Source organism: Phyllostomus hastatus, unplaced genomic scaffold (assembly GCF_019186645.2).
Source record: "Phyllostomus hastatus isolate PE091 unplaced genomic scaffold, TTU_PhHast_1.1 phas_contig_159, whole genome shotgun sequence".
Taxonomy (NCBI): domain Eukaryota; kingdom Metazoa; phylum Chordata; class Mammalia; order Chiroptera; family Phyllostomidae; genus Phyllostomus; species Phyllostomus hastatus.
Genome location: NW_025333640.1, coordinates 4319040 through 4344668, shown reverse-complemented (window position 1 = coordinate 4344668; position 25629 = coordinate 4319040). Strand labels below are relative to the sequence as shown.

The 25629-nt window shown below is 52.1% G+C and overlaps 2 protein-coding genes, 1 long non-coding RNA gene and 1 other non-coding gene across 5 annotated transcripts; 1 reads left to right on the top strand and 3 right to left on the bottom strand.

Annotated features, from left to right (window-relative positions):
* Positions 1-350: 350 nt before the first annotated feature.
* MBD3 (methyl-CpG binding domain protein 3) lies at positions 351-11832 on the bottom strand. 2 transcript variants are annotated; one of them, XM_045831185.1, is made up of 6 exons: positions 11517-11832; positions 6067-6226; positions 5338-5475; positions 3387-3477; positions 2826-3003; positions 351-1277 (listed from the first exon to the last, which is right to left on the bottom strand). In XM_045831185.1, the coding sequence occupies exons 1-6, from the start codon at positions 11624-11626 to the stop codon at positions 1082-1084; spliced, it is 873 nt and encodes a 290-aa protein (XP_045687141.1). In that variant the 5' UTR covers positions 11627-11832; the 3' UTR covers positions 351-1081. The 2 variants fall into 2 exon arrangements, with proteins under 2 accessions (XP_045687141.1, XP_045687142.1); XM_045831186.1 differs by having other exon boundaries at positions 11613-11825.
* Positions 11833-14194: 2362 nt separating this feature from the next.
* Positions 14195-14327, bottom strand: LOC123814245. The gene has a single exon (XR_006784868.1). It is a non-coding gene; the product is annotated as a small nucleolar RNA SNORA8 (small nucleolar RNA).
* A 3553-nt stretch (positions 14328-17880) lies between these two features.
* LOC123813621 (cytochrome b-c1 complex subunit 10) lies at positions 17881-20301 on the bottom strand. The gene is made up of 3 exons (XM_045830684.1): positions 20146-20301; positions 18683-18824; positions 17881-18044 (listed from the first exon to the last, which is right to left on the bottom strand). The coding sequence occupies exons 1-2, from the start codon at positions 20193-20195 to the stop codon at positions 18704-18706; spliced, it is 171 nt and encodes a 56-aa protein (XP_045686640.1). The 5' UTR covers positions 20196-20301; the 3' UTR covers positions 17881-18044; positions 18683-18703.
* A 149-nt stretch (positions 20302-20450) lies between these two features.
* On the top strand, positions 20451-22795 carry LOC123813848. Its single transcript, XR_006784815.1, has 2 exons — positions 20451-20921; positions 21340-22795. It is a non-coding gene; the product is annotated as an uncharacterized LOC123813848 (long non-coding RNA).
* The last annotated feature ends 2834 nt before the right edge of the window (positions 22796-25629 follow it).

The following is a 25629-nucleotide window of genomic DNA, read 5'->3' as shown; positions in this document are numbered from 1 at the left end:
CGCTCCCCAGAGGCTACTGTTCTGGGTGTGGCAGTTGGAAGTACTTGGCCATGAAACATACCTTGGGATGGGAACACACAGGAGCCTGGGACCCAGTAGCAGCTCCAGCTAGACCATACGAGAGCCCACAGCACAGAGTGCTGGGCATTAACTGTCGTTGTCATACAGCGGGAAGCTGAGGCAGGTAGGTCAGCCCCACTGTGCTCCCCGAGTCCTCCGTTGCCAGCAGCTTGACCCTTAGGCAGGGCCTGCCAGGCCAAAGACAACGAGGTTTTCAGATGTGAAGTCCAGATGTCTTTACATCCACATGCAGCACACACAACAGGTAAAGCAGTTACAGGGTGTTCAGCCTGGTTTGTACCACCGATTTATTGAAGGAAACATCTGGGCTGTGCTGCTTGTTTCTGGGCACGCTCCAAGCGTCGTGGCTTTCCCCGGCTAGGTGGGTACTCAGGGAACTGTCCTGCGACCCCTTATGGGAGGCTGACAGGCTGGCCCAGAGGATTGTCCCTCACACTGATAGGGAGGCAAGACTATATCGAGAACCTTTCTCTGACCCCATGGGAACTGTGCAGGTTGCCCACGGGCAGCTGTTCTGTCCAAGAAGCTCGGGGCGGCCGCACTGAGTCCAGAGGCCCAGCAGCATCCAGGAGCCATGACCCAAAAAGGCTCCTGCGGGTGGGACCCAGGAGCGACCAGCACTTCCAGAAGCCTGGCCCTTCAATGAAGAGCAAACGTGGGGGTTCACTGTGCAGGAGGCCATCCTCCAGCCATGAACCCCAGGTGCTCCCCTGGCCTGAAGGAGTAGACACACCTGGGAAAGAAGGGGAGCCACCTTCCCCCCAAACCTGGTCCCAACAAGGCAAGGGCTGTAGGTGCTCACACAGGTGGAGCTCGGGCAGGGCCTCTGGAAAGACAAGGAGGGCCAGGCCACACTGGGCCCCTCCAGGGAGACAGGAGGTCTCCTGGCATAGCAGACACCTGGCATGGAACAGGTCCCAAGGACTCTTGGACTGCCTCTCCCCCCTGTGGTCACTACCCAAGTGCATGCTGTGGCTGGGGGGGTCCACCCGCACCCGCTCTATACATGCTCCATTTCCTGGTCTTGGTCAGGCTCCTCCTCCTCATCTTCCTCATCCTCCACCTCATCTTCAGCCCCCGGCTTGTCCAGTGGTGCCTCACCATCCCGGGCCAGCTCCTCCACATGGGCCAGCATGTCAGCCATCAGCGCCTCCTCCAGTCGCTTTCGGACTTGCTGCACCAGCTCCTCCTGCTTCCTGGGGACACATGGAGCACTGGCAGGATAGGTCCCTGTCTCCAGGAAGACCCGGGTACGAGACCAGGAGGATGGGTGGTGCAGACATACACAGGCTGGTTATTTTGGGGGCCAAGGGTCCTCCAGCTGTGGCCTGTGGCTCATACTCCCTTGTCAAGCAAGCAGCTCTGACTCAGCCTTCTAGCTGGTGCACTCCACCTCTGTGGGGGCTGAGCCCTGGGGTGTGCAGGCTCCAAGTGCTCAGACGGACACCTGACTTCTGCTCCACCGCCCCCTCTCCATACCACCTGGCAGGCACTCCCCTGATCAGTTTAGTCTGCCTGGTGGCTCTCCCCGCCCCAGAATGGGCGGTCGGTCACCTGTTGCTTGGCTCTTCTGGTCTAATGCACAAATGTGAGCTCTTTTACTATCACTTTGGTGGGGTTTGCAAAGAGAAAAAGGGACCACTGAGTGTCCAATCTACCACTGCAGCTTTGCAGGTAGAGAACTCTCAGTGGGGAATGGCTTTCTGTCTTTTGGCCTCTGTTACCATGGCAAAGAATGCAGCTGTAGCCTGGTCTGCTTGTCCATCTGCCCCGCCCCCCGCCCCACCCTCTGTGGCTTTTAAGATCCTCCCCTTGGCTCGAGTTCTGCATCTTCACTGTAACGTGAATCCAGCGTTTGTGGCTGTTGCCAGGTCTGGTGAATGTTGGCCCAGTCCCTGTCCACATGTGGAGGGAGCCCCCCACCTCTCCCACTCTGTTCTGTCTGCACTGCTGGCCCCTCATCTCCTCTCCAGACAGGACTAAACCCACTGCCTCACCTGTGACCTGAGTCCTTCATTTTAGTAGCTATTACTTAAAATCCTTCCATTCTTTTCGGACAGTTGTATTTTTTTTAATACTTTCAATTCCCTCTCCTGCCCTTTTCCTTGGGCAGACTCTGGCATGGGGGATTTGGGAGGAGGGGCGTACATTACCTTAGTTCCATGTCCTCACTTTGCATGGGGCACAGGGGCATCTCTCTCATACCCACGAAGTTTTGAACCCCCAATTCCCAAGACAGGAAGCCCACATACCCACAGCCGCACCACATACATCACTCGGGCCATGCATGCTCTGGTTTCTAGTCCCTTTGTGGAGGGTCCCTACAGGTCCTAACTCCTTTTGACCTCAGCTGTGCACGGACATTTTAAAGTTTAAAGAATGAGTGTTTATCCTTTCAGCACTTGTAGACGTTTCCTGCCTAGTGCCGATTCAAACTGCCCCTTTACCAGGCCTTCCCAGAAGGTTCCAGCAAATAGACACCTCCCACCTGAAGTCCACCTGCACCTGGGCACCACTGAGGCCCAGCACTCAAGCCCTAGGATGTGTCTATCTTCACCTCTCACCTAGTGTGGTACTTCCTGTTCTTGTCAGGTACGTAGTTCCCACCACTCTCTAGAGCCTCTCCTCTGTGCCACAGCCTGTATGCCACCCTTCAGCAGGACCCTCAAAGGCCTCATAGCCCTGGAGGTTTGAAGACACACCAGCCATGAGCCAGAGAGAGGGTGGGGTGGGAGGGCAGCTACCTGATGTCCTCGTCGGTCACCATGAAGGCCTTGCAGAGGGGCTGGGCCGTGTTGAGCCACACCCCAGGATTCTTCTCCACAGCGGCTGAGAGCTGCCCAGTAATGGGCATGGTGCTAGTGTGCAGGGCGCTGGCGATGGCCGAGAGCAGGGTTTCGTCTGTGCAGCCGGGTCCCACGCCTGCAGGGGCGAGGGAAGGGCAATCACCACCAGGTGCTAGCCTTTGTCCCTTGGTCTCGGATGTTGTACCCAAACCACCCTTACGGGCAGGCCATTGCTCTCACTTCAGAAAAGGAGCGCTACATGCTCAGGGGTGGGCGGTGGTGTTTGTGATGTAGGAGCAAAATCGCACCCCAGTCTTTCCAGGAACCCCCCAGGAGAGACGCATCCTGCTGGTCCCCGCTCCACCCCAGCTGTGTTCTGCTCTGTGTAGCCGTCTCCGGGACCAGGAACCAGGTGGTGGTGGCCCCGCTGATCCAAAGCTGAAAGTTGGAGGGGCCCTTCCTCCCTGCCGCAGGCCTGGCCCCCCTCCTAAACCCTGCCCATCCCGGAGACGGGGTTACCTTGCAGGCCCTTGGGGAGGTCCATGGTCTTCACAAGCTCCTCTGCAATATCAAAGGCATTGAGGCCACTCAGCTTCTTTTCCCAGAAGAGCTATCACAGGACACAGACAGATGTGAGGCCAATGGGAAAGCCAGCCACCCCCACGTGCAGGTGAACCACAGCAGTCCAGGCAATGGCTGAAGCCCGTCTACATGCAGTATGGTGGTCTCAGCCTGACTTCGGACCCCCACCTCGGCTGGGGCTGCTGGCATCCAGCTTGGGAGGTGAGGATGCCATAGGCCGAGGGACATATTCCTGCCCCAGACCCAGGAGGACTGGTCCTCCCAGGGCTGAGAAACTCCAACTCCAGTTTTTGGCAGGATGAAGACCCAGAATGTCAGATGTGCTGTTGATGTTGACAGGTTATTTTCCCCGAAAGATGACCATCCCACACACCTGCTATACAGAGTAGGGTTATTTGTAAATATCGATGAAAACACAAGTAATTCTTGGCTTTTGAAAAGCAGGTTATAAAGTAGTACATGTATGATCTTATTTAAAACAACCTGACAAAACATAAGCACCTATTCAAGAAAACAGTGTCCCAGCAGCTCCATGTGGGGCTCTGCTTTCACACAGCTAGGCTCTGGGGCAGCTGCTCCTGCCTGGGCTGAGGGACCCACAGCCACAGGCTCTAAAGAGTGGGCTGGGCTTCTTCTCCAAGGAAACACCAAATGATGGATGATGCCTGTGCTGCAGGAGGGCCCAGAGGCACTGGGGACCCTAGAATGGGAGGTCGTAGCGGCTCCCATGGAGGATTTGGCAGCAGCATCCTGGGCTAAAGTCACAGCAGCTGGGACCAGGGTCAGGGCTGAGGCCGTGGAGCTTGCTCGCAGAGGCAAAGCTGAGAACAAGGAGTGGATCCCTGTCACCAAGCTGGGCTGCCTGGTCAAGGACATGAGGATCAAGTCCCGGGAGAAGATCTATCTTCTCCCTGCCCACTGAGGAATCTAAGATCATTGACTTTTTCCTGGGGGTATCCCTCAAGGACAAAGATTTGAAGATTATGCCCGTGCAAAAGCAGACATGCACTGGCCAGAGGACCTGATTCAAGGCATTTGTTACCACTGGGGACTGAAATGGTCATGTTGGGCTGGGTGTTAAATGCTCAAAGGTAGTAGCCACTACCATCTGTGAGGCCATCATACTGACCAAGCTCTCTACTGTCCCTGCATAGCAAGGCGACTGGGGGAACCATCCCTTGCAGGTGACTGGCTGCTGTGGCTCTGTGCTGGTGTGCCTCATCCCTGCCCCCAGGGGCTAGCATCGTCTCAGCCCGTGTGCCCAAGAATCGGCTGATGATGGCTGGTCTTCACTGCTACTGCCTCAGCCAGGGGCTGCACTGCCACCCTGGTTACTTTGCCAAGGCCACCTTTGGTGCCGTCTCTAAGACCTACAGCTATCTCACTCCCGACCTCTGCACAGAGACTGTGTTCACTAAGTCTCCCTATCAGGAGTTCCCGGACCATCTCGTAAAGACCCACATCAGAGCTTCTATGTAGAGGACCCAGGCTCCAGCTGTGGCCACCACATTATTTCATACAAGAAAAATGAAGTGAATGAAGCCTGTTTAAAAAATAAATAAATACAGTCCTGGCTGGTGGCTCAGTGGATTGAACGCCTGACTGCAAACCATAGGGTCACTGGTTTGATTCCCAGTCAGGGCACATGCCTGGGTTGTGGGCCGGGTCCCCAGTAGGGGGCATGTGAGAGGCAACCACACATTGATGTTTCTCTGTCTTTCTCCCTCCCTTCCCCTATCTATCTATAAATAAATAAATAAATAGAATCTTTAAAAATACATACATACATATATACAAACAAACAAAAGAATGGACTATGCTTGGAAGGAACTGAGGGTTCAGGGCTGGGCCTGACCTGCCCGGGTGCGTGTGTAGGGTGTGTGCTCACCTGTCGGGGCTGCTCCACGGCTTTCTGAGGGTCACTCTTCACCTTGTTGCTGGGGTGGTTGGTGATCTTGGTCACCGGCTGCTTGAAGATGGATGCTGTCTGCCTGACGGGGAGGGCCGTGTTCAGGTCAGGTTTGCCCTGTGGAGACAGGCATGCTGGCACCCAGACCCTCAGGAGCGAGCCTGATTCCCAAGTTCACCAGTCACTAGCACACCCCATGGCACCCAGGGACCCAAGGGCAATGCCAAGCCCAGGCCCTGCCTATTTGCTGCCCTCAGTGGGGCTCTGGATGCACACCAGCCCCATCCTTGCCTCTTGTGCCTTGTTCTCTGTGAAGCACTGGCCTGGGGGCACCCTGGCCAGCTGTTCTACTGCCGGGCAGGGGTCACAGTTCCTCTGAACATGCACCCATCAGAGACTGGGGAACACACAGCGTCACTGGGCACCCGTGTGGACATCAGCTGTTGAAGATGATGTGCTGGGAGGGGAAGTGTGATAGGCACCAGAAGCAGCTGGGGACCGCTCAAGGGACAGAATGACAAACGGTTTCCTATCTTCTTTCTGCTTTTCTGTGGTTTCCAAACTTCCCTCAGCAAATCCTTATGACTTCGACACCAGGGAAAATAAACTCTATTCCAGAATCAGCTCTCTTCCCCGCCCCACCCCGTGGGTCTGAAATGGTGTCCTCAACTCCACTATTACTGGGTGGAGCAGAGTAGGACAGCTCACCTTGACCTGGTTGGAGGAGTCATAGCGCACCCGCTGCCGGCTCTTGTTCATCTTGCTCATCAGCATCTTGCCCGTCCGGAAGTCAAAGGCTCCCAGGTCCATAGAGCCACCCAGGTACCTCGCCAGCTGTGGCTTGCTGCGGAACTTCTTTCCGCTTGGGCTGAGGACAGAGAGGGGTCAGCGGCCGCAGGACGTGCTGGGCTGCCCTGCACCCCCAACACCGGGCCCACAGAAGACTCCAAAGCTGAGAGCAGGGATGAACACCTGGACCTACAGAGGGATAGGGCCTAGCCCCAGGACCCTGGCTGTCATTTCCAGAACATTCCAGAAATAGAAGTAGGCAGAGTTTTTGAGAAAAGACCAAATGGTAGCAGGTATTTGAAGGACAGGTCCTAACAGCAGTCTCCTTCTGGTGGCTACAGCACTGGGGGCTGGGGTCTCTGAGGGGCAGGGTGGTGAAATCTCATGTTCAGATTGGGGGCCAAGACCCCAAACTGCTCTGAAGCTTTGTGCCCTGCTCAGCTCCTAGAACACACAGGGCTGCAGTGCAGTCAGTGCAACCTCACTGGAGACCCAGGGCGCAGGTCCCAGTGCACAGCAATAGTATTGCCACGTAAACTCGTGTAGCCACTTCGGAAACGGTTGGGCAGCTCTTCAAAGGATCAAACAGAAATTCCACCCCTGGGTATCTCTCTTAAGAAATGAAAACATACATCTATGCAAAAACCTTATACCCAAATATTCACAGCAGCAGAATTTGCAATGGGCCTAAGTGGAAACAATCCAGATGTCCATTAGCTAATGAAGAGATAAACAAAACGTGACCCAGCCACACAATGAAATATTACTCAGCCACGAAAAGGAGTGACTATTCCTTCTGACACTCGATACAACGTGGATGGACCTGGAACACATGATGGTCCTGAGAGAAGCCAGACACAAAAGGCCACACTGTATGTGAGGTCACTTGTGTGAAATGTCCAAAAGGCAAATCTATAAGAAGAAATAGATGTGTGGGTGCCAGGCCTGGGGAGAAGGTCGGAGGGCTAACTGCTGATGGGCATGGGGAAACCTAGGGGACAAGCCCTTAATCTGAATAAGTGCATGCCTGCCCTCTCTGATCTTGCTACAGATGTCTTGGCACATAACAGACAAGACACAGTGGAGGACAGGATGGGACCTATTATAGCCAGAAAGAAACCCACTTTTATAGTGTCACGCTCAGCTCAGTCAGCCCTGTTGGCACCTCTTATCAGGAAAGGTCATTGCAGGAACCTGTACTATCTCCCTTGGCCTGGCCACATCCCTTAGGACAGGGTGCCTAAGCTCAGAGTCCCTGGTCTGCGTTAGGTTCTGAGGCTGCTAAGGACTATTCTGGAAGACCTACTTTTCTATTATGCTCTGTATTGGCTGATGTGAACATTCAGGGCAGCAGAAAGGCAAAGAGGGAAGGGATCCCCATGAAACACTCACCAATATTTCTTTGCCTCGTCACCCCTACCCATTGCTGTTCTGTCTTTAAAAATGAATGAGAAAGGTCCTGGACAGGTGGCTCAGTTGGTTGGAGCAACATCCTGGGCACCAAAAGGTTGCAGGTTCAATTCCCAGTCAGGGCACATACAAAAGGCAACCAACCAATGTCTCTCTCTTCCCCCTTCCTCCTAAAATCAACCGAAACATATTCTCAGGTGAGAATTAAAACAAAAACAAAAACAAAAACAAAAACAAAACCAGTCCTGGCGGGCGTGGCTCAGTGGATTGAGTGCTGTCCTGAGAACTGAAAAGTTGCCGGTCTGACTCCCAGTCAAGGCTCATGCCTGGGTTGCAGGTCTGATTCCTGGTTGGGGACATGTGAGAAGCAACCAAGTAACAATTCTCACACTGATGTTCTCCTCCCCTTCTCCACTCTCTGAAAAATAAATAAAACCTTAAAAAAGAAAAAGAAAGAAAATGGCCCTGGCTGGTGTGGCTCAGTGGATTGAGTGCCAGCCTGTGAAATCAAAGTCACAGGTTTGATTCCCAGTCTAGGGAACATGCCTGGGTTGCAGGCCAGGTCCCCAGTAGAGGGCACACAAGAGGCAACCACACATTGATGTTTCTCTGTCTTTCTCCCTCCCTTCCCCTATCTATATATAAATAAATAAAATCTTTAAAAAAATGAATGAGAATGGAGGAATAGACATAACTCAGGCTAGCGATTGCTTAGGTCTAGGAGATGGGGGCACAAGGCAGTGACAGTTAAAGGTCTGGGGCTCTTTTTGGGGTGATAAAAATGTCCTAAAGTTAGCTGTGGTGATAGCTGTGTCTGTAATTATGCCAAAAACCACTCAATTGCACATTCTAGAGGGGTGACTTGTACGGTACGTGTACCCTATCTCAATAAAGCTGTTAAAAAAAAAGTGCCAGGAGCTAAGGGAGGGAATAGAAAGCAACACTAATAGGCACAGGGCTTCGTTTGGGGGTGATCAGAATGTTTTGGAACTACAGTGGTGATAGCTGCACAATGCTGTGAAACGTCCTAAAAACTGCCAAATTATAAGCTTTTAAAGGGTGAACTGTATGGAATGTGAAATTGTATGTCAATTTTCAAAACAGGCTTTGCAGATCTGTACTGACACAGAAGACGTCCCTGACATTTAGTGAATGAGAAAGCAAACCAGGACCATGGCCCTTCTCTGGAGGCCGTGGCTGAGAAGGAACGTGGCTGGTTGTGGAGCCTGGGGGCCCAAAGGGGTGCAAGATGATGGACACTTCCATCAGCCCAGGTCCTTCCTATAGCTCCACTTATCATCTGTAGACAAGGCTGCTGTTCTACTCTTCCTGAGTCTATTTCTACTTTTTAAATGAGATCTTTTGCAAAAATCTCCTCTATGCTACACACCCCAAAGAATTATCTATCTGTTCAGTCAGGGTACTAACTTCCCCCAAGTCCTCAATTTCCTGCCTGCACAGAAAATGTCAAGAAGTCAGGCTGTTTTCACAAAGAAAACATGCAGTTGCCACCAGATGCCCTACCCCCAGCCCTCAGTCTCAGTACACTCTGGGAGTGAGCTTGGGCAAATCATCAAGATAGAGGGATGGGTGGGTGAGCCCCAAGGTCTGTAGGATCACTTCACCTCTCCTGCAATGCAATTCTTCTAAGAACACACTTGCTCCCTTCCAGTTTCTGAATGAGGAAACCAAGAAGTCGAGGCCTGCATGTCCCCAGGGACAGGGCTAGAACCCAAGGCCAGGTCTGTCTGTCTTAGTTCCCCACTGCATTAAGAGAATAAGGAAAATCTATGCTTCTGCCCAGTCACCTATTCAGCATGGGTTTCTGCAAAGTGGGGAGACCAGGAGCCCACATTCCAGGAAAACACCACAGCTCCACATCACATCCCCCTAAACCTCCCACCACTAGGAGAAAGGGAGACACCTGGAGGGTATCTGGCCAGAGATCTGGGAATGGAGTTGGACTCGAGACCCCCTCCTCAGCCATCTCAGGCCTTCACCTCTTCAGTGTAGCCATGGGAAACCTGAAGTCCCATCTGTCCAGGTCCGGTTTGGAGCTTTTCCTCACCTCCAGACCCCCATGCTTAGGGCTGGAGCCTCAGTGTGGGGCCCCACTCAGCTGAGGCCCTGACAGGCTCCAGAGCAAGGAAACCTGGGAGTGCTCCAGCCTCGCTGGCCTTGGCTCAGATCCCAACTGCAGACTGCTTTCTGCTTCCTGGGGACTCTACTCAGGCCCCTGCAGTTCCCACTACTCGGGTACTGCTCTTCCTGGCTCCTGTTAGGGCTCAGCTCAGTGTGACCTCCTCAGAGACACCCTCCATGAACTGCCCCAGCCTGCCAATACACCCCTACCACCAACCATCACAGATCCCTACACTGACAAGCAAATGATGCCACCATCTGAAACCCAGGAGTAACAGAGTGAAGGCTGGTGCCTCAGCTGTAAAACCCAGGCCGGGGGGCGGGGGGAGGGGGGCGCACGCTGGGGTCTTGCTCCCAGCTGAATGGCCAGGACCCAGCAGTGTCAGACGTTCAGCAGATGCTGCAGGGATGTTTGTTAAACTAACAAAAGACTAGAAGCAGAGAGTCCTGCCTCGGCTCTTGAATCTTAAAGAAAGTACACAAGCATGTTTGGAATTAAACGAGACACTCAGTTTCTAGCTTGAGGCTGCCCTACTGACCTAGGAGAGAACTAAAAGGATTTAGGTTTTCTAAAGAGCCTGAGTAATGTCCCAGTAGGTGGTAGCAAGCGAGAATGCACGTGTCCCTGAGAAACGCGGTTTGCAGTGCCCCTATGTCAATGAGTAGGTTAGAGTCCAGCCAATTCCCATACACATTTCAAAACCTAGTTTGGCTCCCCATCGGTGCCCTGGTTTTTGGAAACCAGAAAACAGAACCCAAGCTTGTCCTGGACTAGTCACTATCCCTTTCCTGCTTACTTCCCCTCCTTCTTCCAAAACTGGGCTAGCAAAGGCCCATGTTTTGTCCGAGTTCTGGGAGGACAGTGTTGGTTCTGCTGTTTCGTGGCCTCACCCAGCCTGCTTCTGAGCCCACGATCCGGTTGCATACCCCCCAGCAACCGCTGGCATTCAACACGAGGCAGGTGTCCTGCCAGCTCTTTCACTAGGGACCTGAGGCAAAGGGCAGGGAACCGTCAAAGCTGGCTCAGGAACAAAAGCATCTTCTATCAGGGGAAAAAAAGAGAGAGAAGAAAGCAAATAGCAGGTGGCCCACTGTCTGGGGTAGGGCTGCGAGCCTCCCACTAATTCTTTGTTCCACAGAGGGGTTTGGGGCCAATTCGGCCACTTCTCCCGAGGCAAGGGCAGCCCCTCCTTCCAATTTGAAGGGTTAACTCTGAAAGACTCAGACTACCTAACGAAAACAGAGGCGAGGCTCTTTGTGTGCAGGGTTCACAAAGTCTCACATCCCGCGCCTCTACGGGAGAAGACACACCAACCGGGGGTGGCGCTCTCAAAACACGCCCAAAGATGGAATAAGGGCGGACCTTCAAAAACACGCTGCCCTAGGGCCAGGTCACCCTAGGGAAGGGTGCAAAAGCCCGCATTCCTAGGTACGCCCTCCCGGCCCACCAGAGAAAACCTAGTCCAGCCCCCACCCCTGCCTCCCAGCGGCGTCTGGCCTGCGTCGGGCGCCCCTCCGCCCGCCGGCAGGTTTGCCACAGCCGCCGAGGGCCGCTGCTCGACCACCCGAGGCCGATCCGTACGCCATGCGTCCCTGATAGGAGCACACGCGCACTGGGCCGAAGGTGGAGGGGGGTGGGCCGCCGCGCGCGCTCACGCACGCGCACTGGGCCAGGCTCCTGCCGCTCGCCAGTACGCACGCACGCACGCCGTACGCGCGGGGCCCAGGCCGCGGCCCATATCGGGGTGCCCAAGCTGCCGCAGAGACCGCTGGGAGGCGCTCGTTGGGGCCCTTGCCCGGCCGGCACGTTCATTCACCTATAGTAAAAGACATCCCTGTGGCCGGCCGACAGCCCCGACCTTCTGGGCACTTCTTCCCTCTCCCAGCCCTGCGGGAGCGCCGGACACTCCCACCTCTTCCGCTCCATCGCGCCCGGCTCCTCGGCCCGCCGCTGCCGTCGCCGCCCGGACCCCCGGTCTCCGCCGCCGCCTCAGCTGTCTCCTCCTCCGCCGCCGCCACTTACCGTGGCTGTTCCGGCCCGCAGGCCCCCACCCTCCACCCCGAGTCGGGCGCGCGCCGGCTTTGCCGCCCTCTCAGCCCCCTCCCCGCGCTCGCCAGCCCCCGCTCGGGGGGCCCGCTCCGCCCACCCGCCCGCGCGCGGGGCTGCGTACTGCGCAGGCGCCACGCAGGTCCCGCCCCGCGGCGACACCGCCAATCAGCACGCGGACAGGGACCCAAGCCAGCTGTGGCATGAGGCTATCGCGCTCGGTGCTGGCGTGCTTTAACTGTGTCGCCCCCTGTCTCGTGGGGGGTCTTCCTCCAGAGCCTGTCACCATGTCCACGCTTGGATTCCGAGATGCTCGTCCAGTGCCGGACCCGTGTTCCACTTACCCCCAGTCTCACAACATTCAGATTCTAAACCGGCGTCCACATCCGGTACCACTGCCGGTGACCACCCGCCTACATATCCCAGGTCCCATCTAATGCTTTTCTGACTCCTCTGAATCCGGGGATACGCCTCATTTTTCCCTTGTCCAGCCTAGTCTAACCACCATCTTTCGCCTGGGAGTCCAGGACCTTCCTAAGAAACCTCTCGCCCTCCTGTTGTCCCTCCCCATATACCCCTTTCTCTTCCCAGCCAGAGCGTCCAGGTGGCGCTGCCCCCTGGTTTCATTGCTCCCCTAGGGCAGAGCCTGGCCGGTCCAGGGCAGGTACTTAAGACTGCTGCATGAGTGGACCGTTGTGGCTGGTACCGTAAGCAGGCTGGACCTCCTGGCCGCCCGACCTAATGTTTGTTTTCTGAGTGAGTTAAGAGAATGCCGGTGGTAAGGCCCCAGGTTCCACCCGGGGAGACAGAGGGGTGGTCTGCACACCTGGTTCTCCCCTGCAGGTGTCTTTAGCCCCAGACCCAGTGATTTCATGCTCTGGTTGAAGGCAGGTCCTCGGCGAGGAAACCCAAGCCCACAGCAGGCAGGTGTCTTCAGGTGAGTGCAATTTTTCAAGATTTCTTATGTCCCTTCCCCTCCTAGGTTCCCCAATGGGCAGCTGCACAGACAGCAGCTGCCTCAGGTGAGCAGGGCAAAGTGGCCAAGCAGGCGCCCTGAATGGGTGGTCACCGGATTACAGAGCTGGTTTGAAGCCTTATGTTCCTATCTGCAAACCCAGGGCTCCAGGATTCTGGCCTTCATTGAGTCTTAACTGGCTAGGTATGTTTTCCAGCATGTACAACTTTTTTCTTTCTTTTTTTAAGCTTTATTTTATTCTCATTCAAGAGAGGGAGAGAAGTATTGATTGGTTGCCTTCACAGGCACTTCGACTGAGGATCGAACCCACAATCTAGGCATGTGCGCTGACCAGGAATCGAACTGGTGATGACATTTTGGTTACAGGATGACACTCCAACCAACTGAGCCCACCAGCTGGGGCATGACTTTATTCCTTAATTGAAGAAATATAATTACAGAGACAAACACATTAATTGTGATCAGTGAAACCATGTGAACATGTTTAAATGAAAAAGTATCAAACACCCCCCCTCACCCCACCCTGTGTCAGGGGTCCCCAAGACTACCTCCCCTGCAATCCTGCTTTGAGTTTTTTGAGTATACACAGAAATGGAATTCCAGAAATGAAATTGCCGAGTCAGACAGTGATCCTATGTTTAATGCTTTGAGGAAACACCATCCTGTTTTCCACAGCAGCTGCCCCATTTCACCTTCCCACCAGCAGTGTGCCATACACGAGGGCTCTCCCCACATCCCTGCCAGCACTTGTTTTCTGGGTTTTGTTTTTACTAATAGTAATCATCCTGATGGGTGTGTGGCATTGGGTCACAGGATTTTGACCTCAAGAACCACTGTGAAATATACACCATATGTGCCCCCACTTTCTCCTCAGTTGCTTCTCAGGGAATCTGGCCCAAGCTGGCCCCCCTGTGTGCTGGCACAGTGGTCTGACTGGGAGGGGGGATGGGGCTGCCTACTTCCCTCCCCTTTGCTGGGCCTTCCTTTGCTCCTTTGAAATAAACCCCCTTTCTCAGGTTCCTTGGCTTAATTCCCAAGTGGACACCCTTTCCTGCCCATCTCTGTTAGGGAAAAAAATAGAAATTAAATTGGAAGGTGCCAAATGAGGAACCTTCAAAAAGACTTTCTGTGGCAGGGTCTCCCCCTCAGCACCACTTACGTTGGGGCCCAGTCTTTCTCTTTGTGGGGTGGGGAGGTGTTGTGGGCACCATGGGGTATTGAGCAGTATCCCTTACCCCCACCTACTTCATGCCAGGAGCACCCCCTACTTGTGACAATTACAGATGTCCTTAGACACTGCAACAGTCCTTGCAATCTAATTCAAGGCTAGGTAGGCACTCTCCTGGGGCCCAGATTTAGCTGGGGGGGGAGGGGTGCCATAACCTTGGTCATCAAAATGAATGGTATTAAAGCAATATTTTAAGAATTTAAAATGCAAAAAAATCATTGTGAACAAAATGTTGAAGTTTTTATGCTGTAGCAAAAATATCAGGTTTAGCATGCACAAAGCCAAGAAAACCAATGATGCCAGATACTGAACTTATCTCACGGTCCTTTGGACACCCAGCAAGAGTCAACTGCTGAGTGCAGGTGCCAGGCAGTGCAACAGTGTCGGAGTTTGATGTGAACACAGGGTTGGCTGAACAGAGCCGTGTCAAGCCATTTTGGAGACTGAAACAGAATGACACATGCCCCATTTATATGTGTTTTTATGTATTTTTTCTTAATGGTTAACTTTTTCCCAGAACATTAAAGTGGTTGAAAAAAATATTGAGATATTGAAAATGAATTGTATTGCCCTGGCTGGCGTAGCTCAGCGGATTGAGCACGGGCTGCAAACCAGGCATTGCAGGTTCAATTCCCAGTCAGGGCACATGCCTAGGTTGCAGGCCATGGCCCCCAGCAACCGCACATTGATGTTTCTCTCTCTCTCTCCCTCTCCTTCTCCCTCCCTTCCCTCTCTAAAAATAAATAAAATCTTAAAAAAAAACAGACTTGCTTATTCTTTAAAAAAAAAAAAAAGAAAATGAATTGTATTAAAACTTACAGTAGTTTGAGATTAAATATTCTATTTGTACCCAAACCTGTATTAGGATTTCACTTTTGTGACTTTCAAAGAAGCAAACTCAGATTTTCTGAATGTCTGTCTCCACCTCTAGATCTTATTTTTTTAAAGATTTTATTTGCCCCAGCTGATGTGGCTCAGTGGATTGAGTGCTGGCCTGCAAATCAAGGGGTCGCAGGTTTGATTCCCAGTCTAGGCAGGGCATGTGCCTGGGTTGCAGCTGGGTCCCAGTAGGGGGTGCATGAGAGGCAACCACACATTGATGTTTCCCTCCCTCCCTTCCTTCCCCTATAAAAATAAATAAAATCTTTTAAAAAAGAAAAAATAATTAGTTGCCCAAGGTGTGAGTGTATTTCTGGACTCTCGATTCTGTAACACTAGTCTGTATCTTTTGTTTTCCTAACAGTACTGTCCAATACTGTCCTGTTCAATGGTTTTGACTTTGCAGTATAGTTTGGAGAGTGTAATATCCTTGGTTATTGGTGGTACCTGATGGATTGTTTCTCTGTGCATTTGAGGCACTAAACTCTTGTTTAATTTTATATATTTTTTATTAGAGAGAGGGCAGGAAGGGAGGAAGAGGGAAACATCAGTCACTTGCCTTTTGCACTTACCCTGACCAAGGACTAAACTCAGACAGGCACCCTGACCAGGAATCAAACCGGTTACCATTTGCTTTGCAGGATGACGTCCAGTCAACTGAGCCACACGGGTCAGGGTATCTTGTTTGGGTACTGTTTTGCTCTTAGCAATTCAGCAAGTTGATAAGTAGAGGTCTCTTCTTTTCCAGTATGAGGTGCTATAGCTTGTTTGTTTTCTCTCACCTCTGCTGTCTCTACAATGTCCTGTCTCTACTGGGATCTGCTGCCTGGGTGGGCAATGGGGGATGGGTCCCAGTCTTCTACTTTGCCTCCTTGCTAGTTGTGGCCACAGCTTGCAGCACTGCTCTGCCACTCTCTGCCTGTCACAGAGTTTAGCTGCACTAGGCACTGGCTACCAGGGCCAGAATGTGGCTTCTGCCCCTCTTGTCCCCTGGCTGCTGCGTGAGGGATGCAGCTTGGCTCCTCCACTGCTACCTTGTCAGCAGGGCTGTGGCAGGTACTGGTCTGCTCTTGAGGACCTGTTTTTCTCCTTCCTTGTCCCACCTCCCCTGCTCATTCTGATGCACCACCTTCGGATGTCCCCATACGCAATCTCTCAGGCCTATCTGTGTGCAAAGCAGGGTCCTTTGTAGAGTTAAAGTTATCTGACTTTAAAGAGAGGGAAAAAGGGGTGTTCTCTCTCTGCCATGATGCTGATGGCACTCCTCAGATGTTTTTGTTACAACCATTAACCACTGCAAAAATACATAAAAACACAGGAATCAGGGCACACTTCCTTTTGCTTCAGGATGCAGTATGGTTCAGCACAGCCCTGTCTAACCTGCATGTATTACATACTGTTAACAAAAATTTAACATTAAGTACTCATTTATCTCACTTCACCATGTGTTGAACAGACATGTTCATATGTCTAAAAGAACATCACAAATATTATTATAATGGCAAGCAAGAAGAAATGTACATCCCTCACTGGTTAATAAATGTTGGTACCAGGCAGCTGTTAAAAACTGAGGATTCTGTTTTCTGAAGTGGTGTGGACTCTGGGAAATAAGCCTTAGGTGAACAAAGTATATGCAGAAAGATGTGTAGCAAATGCCACCACTTGTTTAAAATATGCAGCTGTTGCTCTGGCTGGTGTGACTCAGTTGACTGAGTGACTTGCGTCTCCTACTGGGGACGCAAGAGGCAACCACACATTGACGTTTCTCTCCCTCTCTCTAAAAATAAATAAGATCTTAAAAAATATGTATATGGCAGTTATGAATTCAGTGTGTCCCCCAATGAAATTCACGTTGAAATTCTGAGCCCCAGTGTGTGGCTGTATCTGGAGATGGAGCCCCTAAGGATGTAATGAGCTTAAATGAGATCAGAAGGGTGGGGCCCTGGTCTCCCAGAATTAGTATTGTTCTAAGAGACCAGAGAGCCCACTTGCGCTGTCTTCCTCCCTCTGCTGAGGCATCAAGGAGAGGCTTTGTGAAAGAAGACACAGTGAGAAGGCAGCTGTCTGCAAGCTAGGAATTGGGTCCTTACAGAAACCAACCCTGCCAAAACCTTGATCTCAGACTTCCACAACTGTGAGAAAATTGAAACTACCTCAGACACCTAAATTCTGTTGTTTGAGCCATCCAGTCTGTGGCATTTTGTTATGGTAGCCCACGCAGACTAATATAACAGCTATTTTCACAAATATGCTCTATCTGCATTCAGAGTTTCTAGAATTTTCAAGAACTTGGCAAGAGTTGGAGAGAAGTGGGTAGGGGCACCAGGAAGGGAATAGACTGTGCCATATCCTTATGTACTTGTTTTTGTATGCTTCATGTGATGGTCTAACGTGTCTCTAAGTTCTGATATTCCTCCTTTCAAAATACAGAGCCTAATTCTCCTTCCCTGGAGTGTGGGCTGGACTAAGAGACGTGATCCTAACAAATGGAATGTGCACTGAGAATCAAAGAGAGGGATGAGTGGGAGTTCTGAAGGTAGATCATAAAAGACATGTGGCTTCTGCCTGCTCTCTCTGGACTCACTTGCTGGGGGGGTGGGGCAGGCCAGCAGCCACACTGTGAGGACGCTCAGACGGCACTGTGGACAGGCCACGTGGAGAGAAGCTGAGGCCTCACGTGAACAGCCGTATGAGGAAGCCATCCTGGAAATGGCTCCTCCAGCCCCAGTCTCACCTTCAGATGAGGCAGCTCCAGCCAGCAGCTTGACTGCAAGGACCCCAAGCAAGGACCATCCACCTGTTACTCCAAAATGCTTGCCTACAGAAACTGAAAATAATGAATGTTTGTCATCGGGTAATTTTGTAAGGTAGCAATAGATAAACACACTTTTCAGATATTATCCATTAAACACCTTAAAATAACCAATCTCTGCCACCCATTGGGAAATTCCTAGATTTACAAAATTTTGGAGCTGAAAGGACCCCTGGGTCATCCAAGCCACCAGGTTACCAAGGTTATCAAGCCTCTAGCATCACCACATCCAGGCAGGGCAGGTTTCAGAGCAAGGTTTAATATAGTCACACATCAAAGTTATTTTCAAAAACACAGAAAGTCCCAAGTAGTGCTGTGAATCTCCTTGTGATCCATGCAGAAGGCTGGGGCTGTTCCAGACGTAGCAGGTGCTGAGATGGGAGCTGTTGGCACCTCTGGTCACCTGAAGGGGGAACATGGCAGGGTGAGCAGAAGGCTCCAGGCTCCTTCCTGTTCTTGTGGGAGAAGAGGCACTGAGTGGTGAGAAGGACACGGATGCTGCAGCGAGGTTCCAAAACCAGATGTAGCTGTGCCACGTAAGCGCTGCACGGCCAGGGTCTCATCTGTGATGTGGGGTGCAGCCATGCCCACTCTGAACTGTCATGTGGGCAGTGAGTTAATAACACAGACAATGTGGGCAGTACATTGTGGTCATGCCAGGGACTAATGGATAAGTTGGAGGGCTCATTCCTGCTCAGAGCAACCCATCCAGGGAAGACAGTGGCTGTGGGCGAACCTCCACTGTCCCCATCTGTAAACTGGGCTTTCCTCTGTTCTGCCCAGGGCTGGGCAAGCAGGGTGCATGGTCAGTCTCCAGGAGCAGTGCCCACTCCACCGTCCCACAAACTGAGGCTGCCAGCTGGCAGCTCTGTGCCGATGGGCAGGGAGGTACCTGGAGAGCTTACCCCAGAGTTCTGGCCGCAGAGAGATTCTGCAGGGTGAATAGTCCAGGCAAGCCTTCCAGCCCTGCGGCCCCAGTCCTGGAAGTGTGGGAACCCACCTTGTGGAAGCGCATAGCCTGCCAACAATCACTAAACTTACCAGTGAGGAGGGTCGGTTTAACTAGTCATCCTTCTTAAACTTGCCATTGATGTAGGGCACCCAGTCCAGAATCAGCCGCCAGTCGGTGGCCCACACTAGCCCCACGGTGCCCACGGCGCCCCACATGCCCGCTGTGGGAATCCTGTGAGAGGACAGCAGGGGTTAGGCCCTGCTGGGGCTCATCCTCCTGGTAGCACATGCTGGTCCCTCCCTCCATCCCTAGCTATGGTACTATCAGGCACCCACCATGTACTGGCCCCTTGGCCAACATGTGGGCACACCCTGCTGATGATCCTGCAGGTAGGCACAGGCAGAAGACCCTAAAGTGATGCTACTCCTATCTGCTTTCATATTGTGACCTGCCTAAGGTTTCATCGGAGGGATTTGCTACTAACACGAAAACAAACAACCCAAGCTTGTAACTGCCACAGACAACAGCTAATGCGTGCGTGCAGGCACCATATATACAGTTTACAGTGACTGGCTGACCCCTGCAACTGCCTAGAACTGAAGGAGGCATGAGTGTCAGGGTCTCTGTTTTCCAGATGAGACCTGGGAGGGAGACTGATTCACTCCCCTGAGGACACACAGTCTTATACTATAGATCTCATTTGTTTACTTTCTGTTCACTGACTAGAACATCAGCCGCCAAGGTTCCATCTATCACTGTGTCTCCGGCACTCAACAGTGCTAGGTGCTGGCACACAGCGTGTGCTCGGTAAGTGCTTGTTAATTGAAAGCCTGGTTGAGATTGTCGCTGCTCTGACCAAGCCCAGATGAGAATGGACTAACTGAGCCCGGGGAAGTCCGAGCCAACAGGCAGAGGGACTGAATGGGCGCCGGTGGAACCAGGGACAACCTTCACCGTGCAACCCTGGCCACTCTAGCTGTCAGTCACCACTATCAGTGTCCACCTGAAAGTCCCTGCCAGAGCCATTACCCAGAGGCAGCTCGCACTCCTCCCTCCCGCCTGGGTTCGCGGACACGACTACCAAATGCGTTCCCCTCTTTCTTAGCACCTCACGCTGTCACCCCAATTCCGTCAGCCTCCCACATGGGGACAGTAAAAGGTGCAGCCGTAGGCTTCACGATTCCTGTTCAAGACCATTTAAAAAGTTAAAAGCAAAGCCGGGAACATACAGGATCAGTTTTCAGGCCCGAATGGTTGAGCCAAGGGTGCTGGGCAGGGACAGGGAGGGCGCCTCCCGGGCGGGCACCGTCGCGGCCCCGTTAGAAATGGGCAAACTGAGGCTCAGAGAGGTTCGGCCAAGGAACCAGGAGCCTGAGTGTATGTGTGCCGAGCCAGACCGCTCCGCCTCTCTGTGCCTCAGTTTCTCCATCTGTGGCCCGGCACGATTTGTGGTCTGGGGGCGGCGGTGCGCGCACTGATATGGGCTGCACAACGGCGGCGCGGATCCGGGAGGGCGGGCGCGGGGTGCGGAGGGCAGAGGCCGCCACCTCACCAGTTCTTGGCCAGTTGAAGGTAGCGTGGGCCCAGAAACTTGCTCAGCATCGCGACGCAGTCCGCAGCTCAGGGTGACCCCGGTTCCGCCCGGCTGGGACGTACTACTACGTAGGCGCGCAAAGAGGCCCCGCCCCAGGTCCACAGACCACGGGAAATCTGGACCCGGCCACTGCGCGCGCAGACCCGGAACACAGTAACAGTCATTTCCGGGGCGGGGCGGATGACGTGTGGACGGGGGCGAGTGTGGGCGGACTTATAAGCACGTGACCCAAGTCTTCTAGTGCAGTCTTGTATCAGCTGTCATAGCGGCCCCAGCTGTGTGGCCACCAGTAACTAAGATCGGCCCGCGACATTTGTCTGGTGGCTTCGTGTTTTTACTATGTGCCAGAATTTCATTTACAATGGACAAAACTGAGGCCAGGAGAGGAGGAGACTTGCCCAGTGTCGCTCAAGGTGTAGGGTATGATGTAAACTCACTTCTAGGGGAGTGGAGCTGTCGTTTGTCACTGACCCTTTCTTAATGGGGTCTTGGCCAAAGGGCAGAGCTTCTCTGAACCTGTTTTCTCCTCGCGATTGTCTGTTGGAATTTTCTGCACGCTTCCTTCAGCGAGTGTGGTGCTTCCTTCTCCCGGCGGCGGAGGGCGGCCAGCTCTGGACCCCAAGGACACCCGAATCCCCTGATAGATGATGCGCTGCCCGGACTGGCCCACCCTCTCGTGGCTGACCGCCGCCCAGGCTCGCTAGGTCCCTGCGTAGGAGGCAGCAGGCCCAGAGGTAAGTCCCGGACGCTGTGGGTGTGCCGCCCAGCCTTGCCTCCTTGGATCTACTCCCAGAGCCCTCAACCCTCTGCCTGCAGAAGCTGCAGGTTTCGACATGCTCGCGGCTCCCGGCCCCGGACTGGGAGCCAGCAGAAGTATGTAGTGACTATGGTCTGGTTTCTCATTCATTTCAGTTGCTCGAGAATTTTTGAGTCTAGTAGTTTAGTATAAGATAGGACCTGAAAAAGTTTCCGTCCTTGATGGGAACTTAAAAAGTGGGCAGTAGAGGCCGTTATGATGATTGTTGAGAGAGGAGGAGAGAGCTGCCTGAAAAGGTGAGCAAACGCGGGCATGGAGGCCTGGGGCTGCAGGTCTTGGTTTCAGCGGTTCCTGAAGCCTTGCCACCATTGCTTCCTCTGCATTATGTATTCCAGCTAGAACAAAAAACGAGGGTAAAAGAAGTTTTATGGCGCATTGTATAACCTCAGAGGTGGCTGGATCCAGCAGTCTGGCGATATCACCAGGAATCTCTCAGCTTTTTCCTGTGTCACCCCCATTCTCTGGCAAACTCTTTCTGGGCAGCGTCACCCGCAAGCTCTGGGTTCATATTCCAGCAGCTCCTGCAGGAAGATGGAACCTTTTTCTCAGTAATTGCAGACGATGTCCCAAGGCTGGTTCTTATGAGCCTGCTTGGGAAACGGCAGATTTGGCTCCTCTCATATGAAGACATATGCTGCATAGGCTGAAATGGAAAGAAGAGGATCCCCAAAAGAGAATAACCAGGATTCTGTGACCAGAGGAGATGCTGGGTAGCAAGAACTGCTGGCCTCCCTCCCATTCTGCTGAACCTCTGCTGAGAGGCCTCCTGGATTCCCTGTGTGTTCCTGTCTGCCCCTCTGGGGAAAACTGAACTCCTTTTCTTGACTGATAAGAAAATTCACATAACATAAAATTATCCATTAAAACATACAGTGCAGTGGCATTTAGTGCACTCACCAGGTTGTGTAACCACCACCTCTATCTAATGCCACATTTTCATCTCTCCTAAAATAAGCCCCATCCCCATCAGCAGCCCCTCCCCAGCCCCTCCCAGCCACAAATCCACTTCCTGTCTCTGTGGACTTGCCTGTTCTGGACATTCCACACACATGGAATCACCCTGCGGCCTTGTTTACCTGGCTTCTCAGTGAGTATCATGTTTTCAGGGTTCATTCACGTCATAGCAAATGTCAGTGCTTCACTCCTTTTTCAGCTCCAGTTGACATTCAACATTGTATTAGTTTCACATGTGCAGCATAGTAGTTAGACATTTATATGACTTACAAAATGATCCCCCCATAAGTCTGGTACCCACCTGGCACCACACATCGTTATTACAGGTGCCTCACCCCTTTTCACAGCTAAAATTCTAGGGCCTGGATGGGCACACTGTGTTTGTCCATTTCATCTGTGGATTGATTCTTTTGAAATTTCTACTTTATTGACATATATTTGACATACACAAATACATATATTTAAAACACACAGGTTGGTATTAGGACATGTGCATGTCTCTGAATCCATCACCACCACTGATATGATGAATGCCTCCCCCACCCCTTCCCAGCCAGCCATCACTCATCTGCTCTCCGCTGCTATCAATTAGTTTGCATTTTCTAGACCTTTCCAGAAAGGGAATCATATAGTTTGTTCTCTTTGGTATCTGGCCTCTTCCACAGAGCGTAAGTATTCTCAGAGTCATCCAGTCGTTGTGTCTGTCATCCTTCTGTTGCTGAGTTGTATTCCTTGCTATGTGTGGACCTGTGTGTTCACTCACCCGTTGAAAGACATGCTGGTTGTTCCCAGGTTTTTCTATTACAAATGAAGCTGCAGTGGATGGTCATGTCCACATCAAATGTGTGTCTTGGTTTCTCTGGGGTGGGTGCCTGGGACTGGAGGGGCTGTCTCATAGGAAAGCATAGGTTTAACTGTTGAAGAAACTGCCAAACTTTAAAAACAAAAGATTTTATTTATTTTTAGAGAGAGGGGAAGGGAGAGAGAGAGGGAGAGAAACATTGACTGAGTTGCTTCTCCTACATGCCAATCAGGGACCAAACCTGCAACCCAGATATGTGCCCTGACCGGGAATTGAACCGACAACCTTTCACTTTGCAAGACAATGCCCAACCAACCGAGCTACACCAGTCAGAGTGTCAAACTCTTTTTTAAAAATTGATGTATAATTGACATATAACATACCACTAGTTTCAGGTGTGCCACCACTATTTCCTGAAATAGTTACACCCATCCACCAGTCACATGAGACTCCTGTGGCATTCACATGTCTTACTACTTTAAAGAGGACACTCACTATATCTCACTATATGGTTTCCCATGGCTGCCATGACAGCTGACCACTCGCCAGCCGGCATGAAACAACAGGAAAGTATGTAATCTCTCCGAGTTCTGGAACCAGAAGTTCTAGATCAAGGTGTCATAGGGCTGCGCTCCTGCCGGAAGCCCCAGGGAAAGATCCTTCCTCTTTCCCAGCTTCTGGGGGGTTCCAGTGTCCTTGGGCTTGTGGCAACATGACCGCAGTCTCTGCCTCCTTTGTTCCATGGCTTCTCTCTCTCCTGTGCCTGTGTTTGTCCTCTTCTCTCTCTTACAGGCACACTGGCATTGATTGGGGGCCCACCCAGAGAATGTAAAATGACCTCATCTCAGAGCCTGCCCTTGCTTACGTCTGCAAAGCCTATGTTCTAACGCAGGCAGTCCTCACTTCATTGTACTGCACAGACATTAGGAACTTTTTGTTTGATGGGAGTTTCCTTTTTCTTTTTAAACTGAATTATAAATACTTCCCCCATTTATCAAAGCTTAGCAAAGAACTCCCAAATTATTAAACGATCACTCTTTTTTTACTTTTATTGCATTTATTTTATGTTGAATTTACTCCTGGGCCGTAAGTTTTTGTTTCTTCAGTTTCCTCTGGGAAATCATCTTCATTGTTCAAGAATTATTCATTCACAGAGCAGACAATTTCATATTTTTTTAAACCACTATTATTTTTTAAAAGATTTTATTTTGAGAGAGAAGGGAAGGGAGGTAGAAAGGGAGAGAAACATCAATGTGTGGTTGCATCTCACACGCCCCCTATGGGGGCCTGGCTCACAACCCAGGCTTGTGCCCTGAGTGGGAATTGAACCAGTGCCCCTTTGGTTCACAGGCCAGCACTCAACCTGATAAGCCACACCAGCCAAGGCGCATTTTATATTTTAAATCCCAGGGCTCTCACGCACTCCTTGGCCTTAATTAGGTAATCTGCAGTGCTCTTCTCCTCTCAGTGATGCTCATATGATGTGCCTTCTCAGTCTCCCAGAAGACACAGCAGGGCAGAGGCTTCTCCTGCATCTCAGAAGGGGTACGTGGCCACCAGACCCGGCATCGTTTAGGCCTCGGGTGTTGCAATTTTTACAAACGGAAGACCAGACTTCCATCAGCAAAATGATTACAGCTTGCTTTATCGTGGTGGTCTAGAACTGAACCCACACATTTCCGAGGCCTACCTGTAAGGCCTTGTTCATAGGTTCCGGGTGCCACCATCACCGGCTGCTGCACTGTATGACTTCTGATGACACCCACTGTGGTGTGGAGTGGGTCTCCCCCTCTTAATCTGGCACGTCCTTTCCCTCCCTGGCCCCAGGGTGACAGGGCTGGTCCAGGAGGCCAGACTCAGCAGGTTCTCATAGGGCTGAGGCCATAAGTGGCCATCTTCTGAGAGCCAGGAGGGCTGCCCTGAGGCCTGGGCGGAGGCATGCAGCTGCCGGGAGAGCTGTGCCCTGACATCACCACTATCAGGACGGTGACACACCCATCATTTCGTTTCCCTGCCCACAGGATTTCTCTGAGCTGTCAAGCAGGCCCTCCTTCCTGAAATTTTCAGAGAGCCAACCCCTGCTGGGACAGAGGGGGTGCCTCATTTGGTGAGCATTTAGGCACCTTTTTTCCCTCACCAGAGGACATTTTTCATTGCGTTTACGACAAAAGCAAGCAGGGAGGGGGAGGACTCGGGGGTGGGAGAATGAAACATGGATGTGAGAGGGGAACACTGCCCCCTACACCCAGTTTGGTGGCCCCCACAACTCAGGCATGTGTCCCGACTGGGAATCCAACCTGCAATCCTGTGCACTGGATGATGCTCCAACTGTCACACTGGCCAAGGCTGGGCACCTTTAAGACTTTTTTTTTTTTTAAATTTTAAGACATTTTTAGAGAGGGGAAGGGAAGGAGGGAAACACCGATGTATTCATCAGTTGCCTCTCATGTGCCCCCAACTGAAGACCTGGCCTCCAACCCAGGCATGTGCCTTGATTGGGAACTGAAAAGGCAACCTTTTGGTTCACAGGCTGGCACTCAATCCACAAAGCCACATCCCCAAAGGCTAAGATGTATCTTTCTTTAAACATCTCTGTTGAGGTGTTAATTCCGACAGTACTGTTTACCCATTTAATGTGCACAATTCCATGGGGTTTGGTATACCACACCATTAATTTTTAAAATTAATAGGCAGCATCTCTGGAAGCAGCTTCTGTGGGAGCCAATCCCAGTCCCAGACCAGCAGGAGCCCCTATTTCGAGTACAGGTGCCCACGTCAGGTGGGGGTTTGGTGTTAGGAGTGGCTGTGGTTCTTTCCGGGCCAGCCAGAGGCTCTGCTGACGTAACTCTGCCCACCCCAGTCAGATCCC

Bases quoted from the DNA above. Each gene is read 5' to 3' on its own strand.
- MBD3 (XM_045831185.1), bottom strand. From the start codon at position 11,626: ATGGAGCGGAAGAGGTGGGAGTGTCCGGCGCTCCCGCAGGGCTGGGAG. The intron at 5,476-6,066 runs GTGAGCTGTCCT...CTGTCTCCACAG, and splicing joins ACTCCTCCAACCAGGTCAAG to GGCAAACCTGACCTGAACAC. The intron at 3,478-5,337 runs GTGAGCACACAC...GTCCTGTGATAG, and splicing joins CCGTGGAGCAGCCCCGACAG to CTCTTCTGGGAAAAGAAGCT.
- LOC123813621 (XM_045830684.1), bottom strand. From the start codon at position 20,195: ATGCTGAGCAAGTTTCTGGGCCCACGCTACCTTCAACTGGCCAAGAAC. The intron at 18,825-20,145 runs GTGAGGTGGCGG...GTCCTCTCACAG, and splicing joins CTTCAACTGGCCAAGAACTG to GATTCCCACAGCGGGCATGT.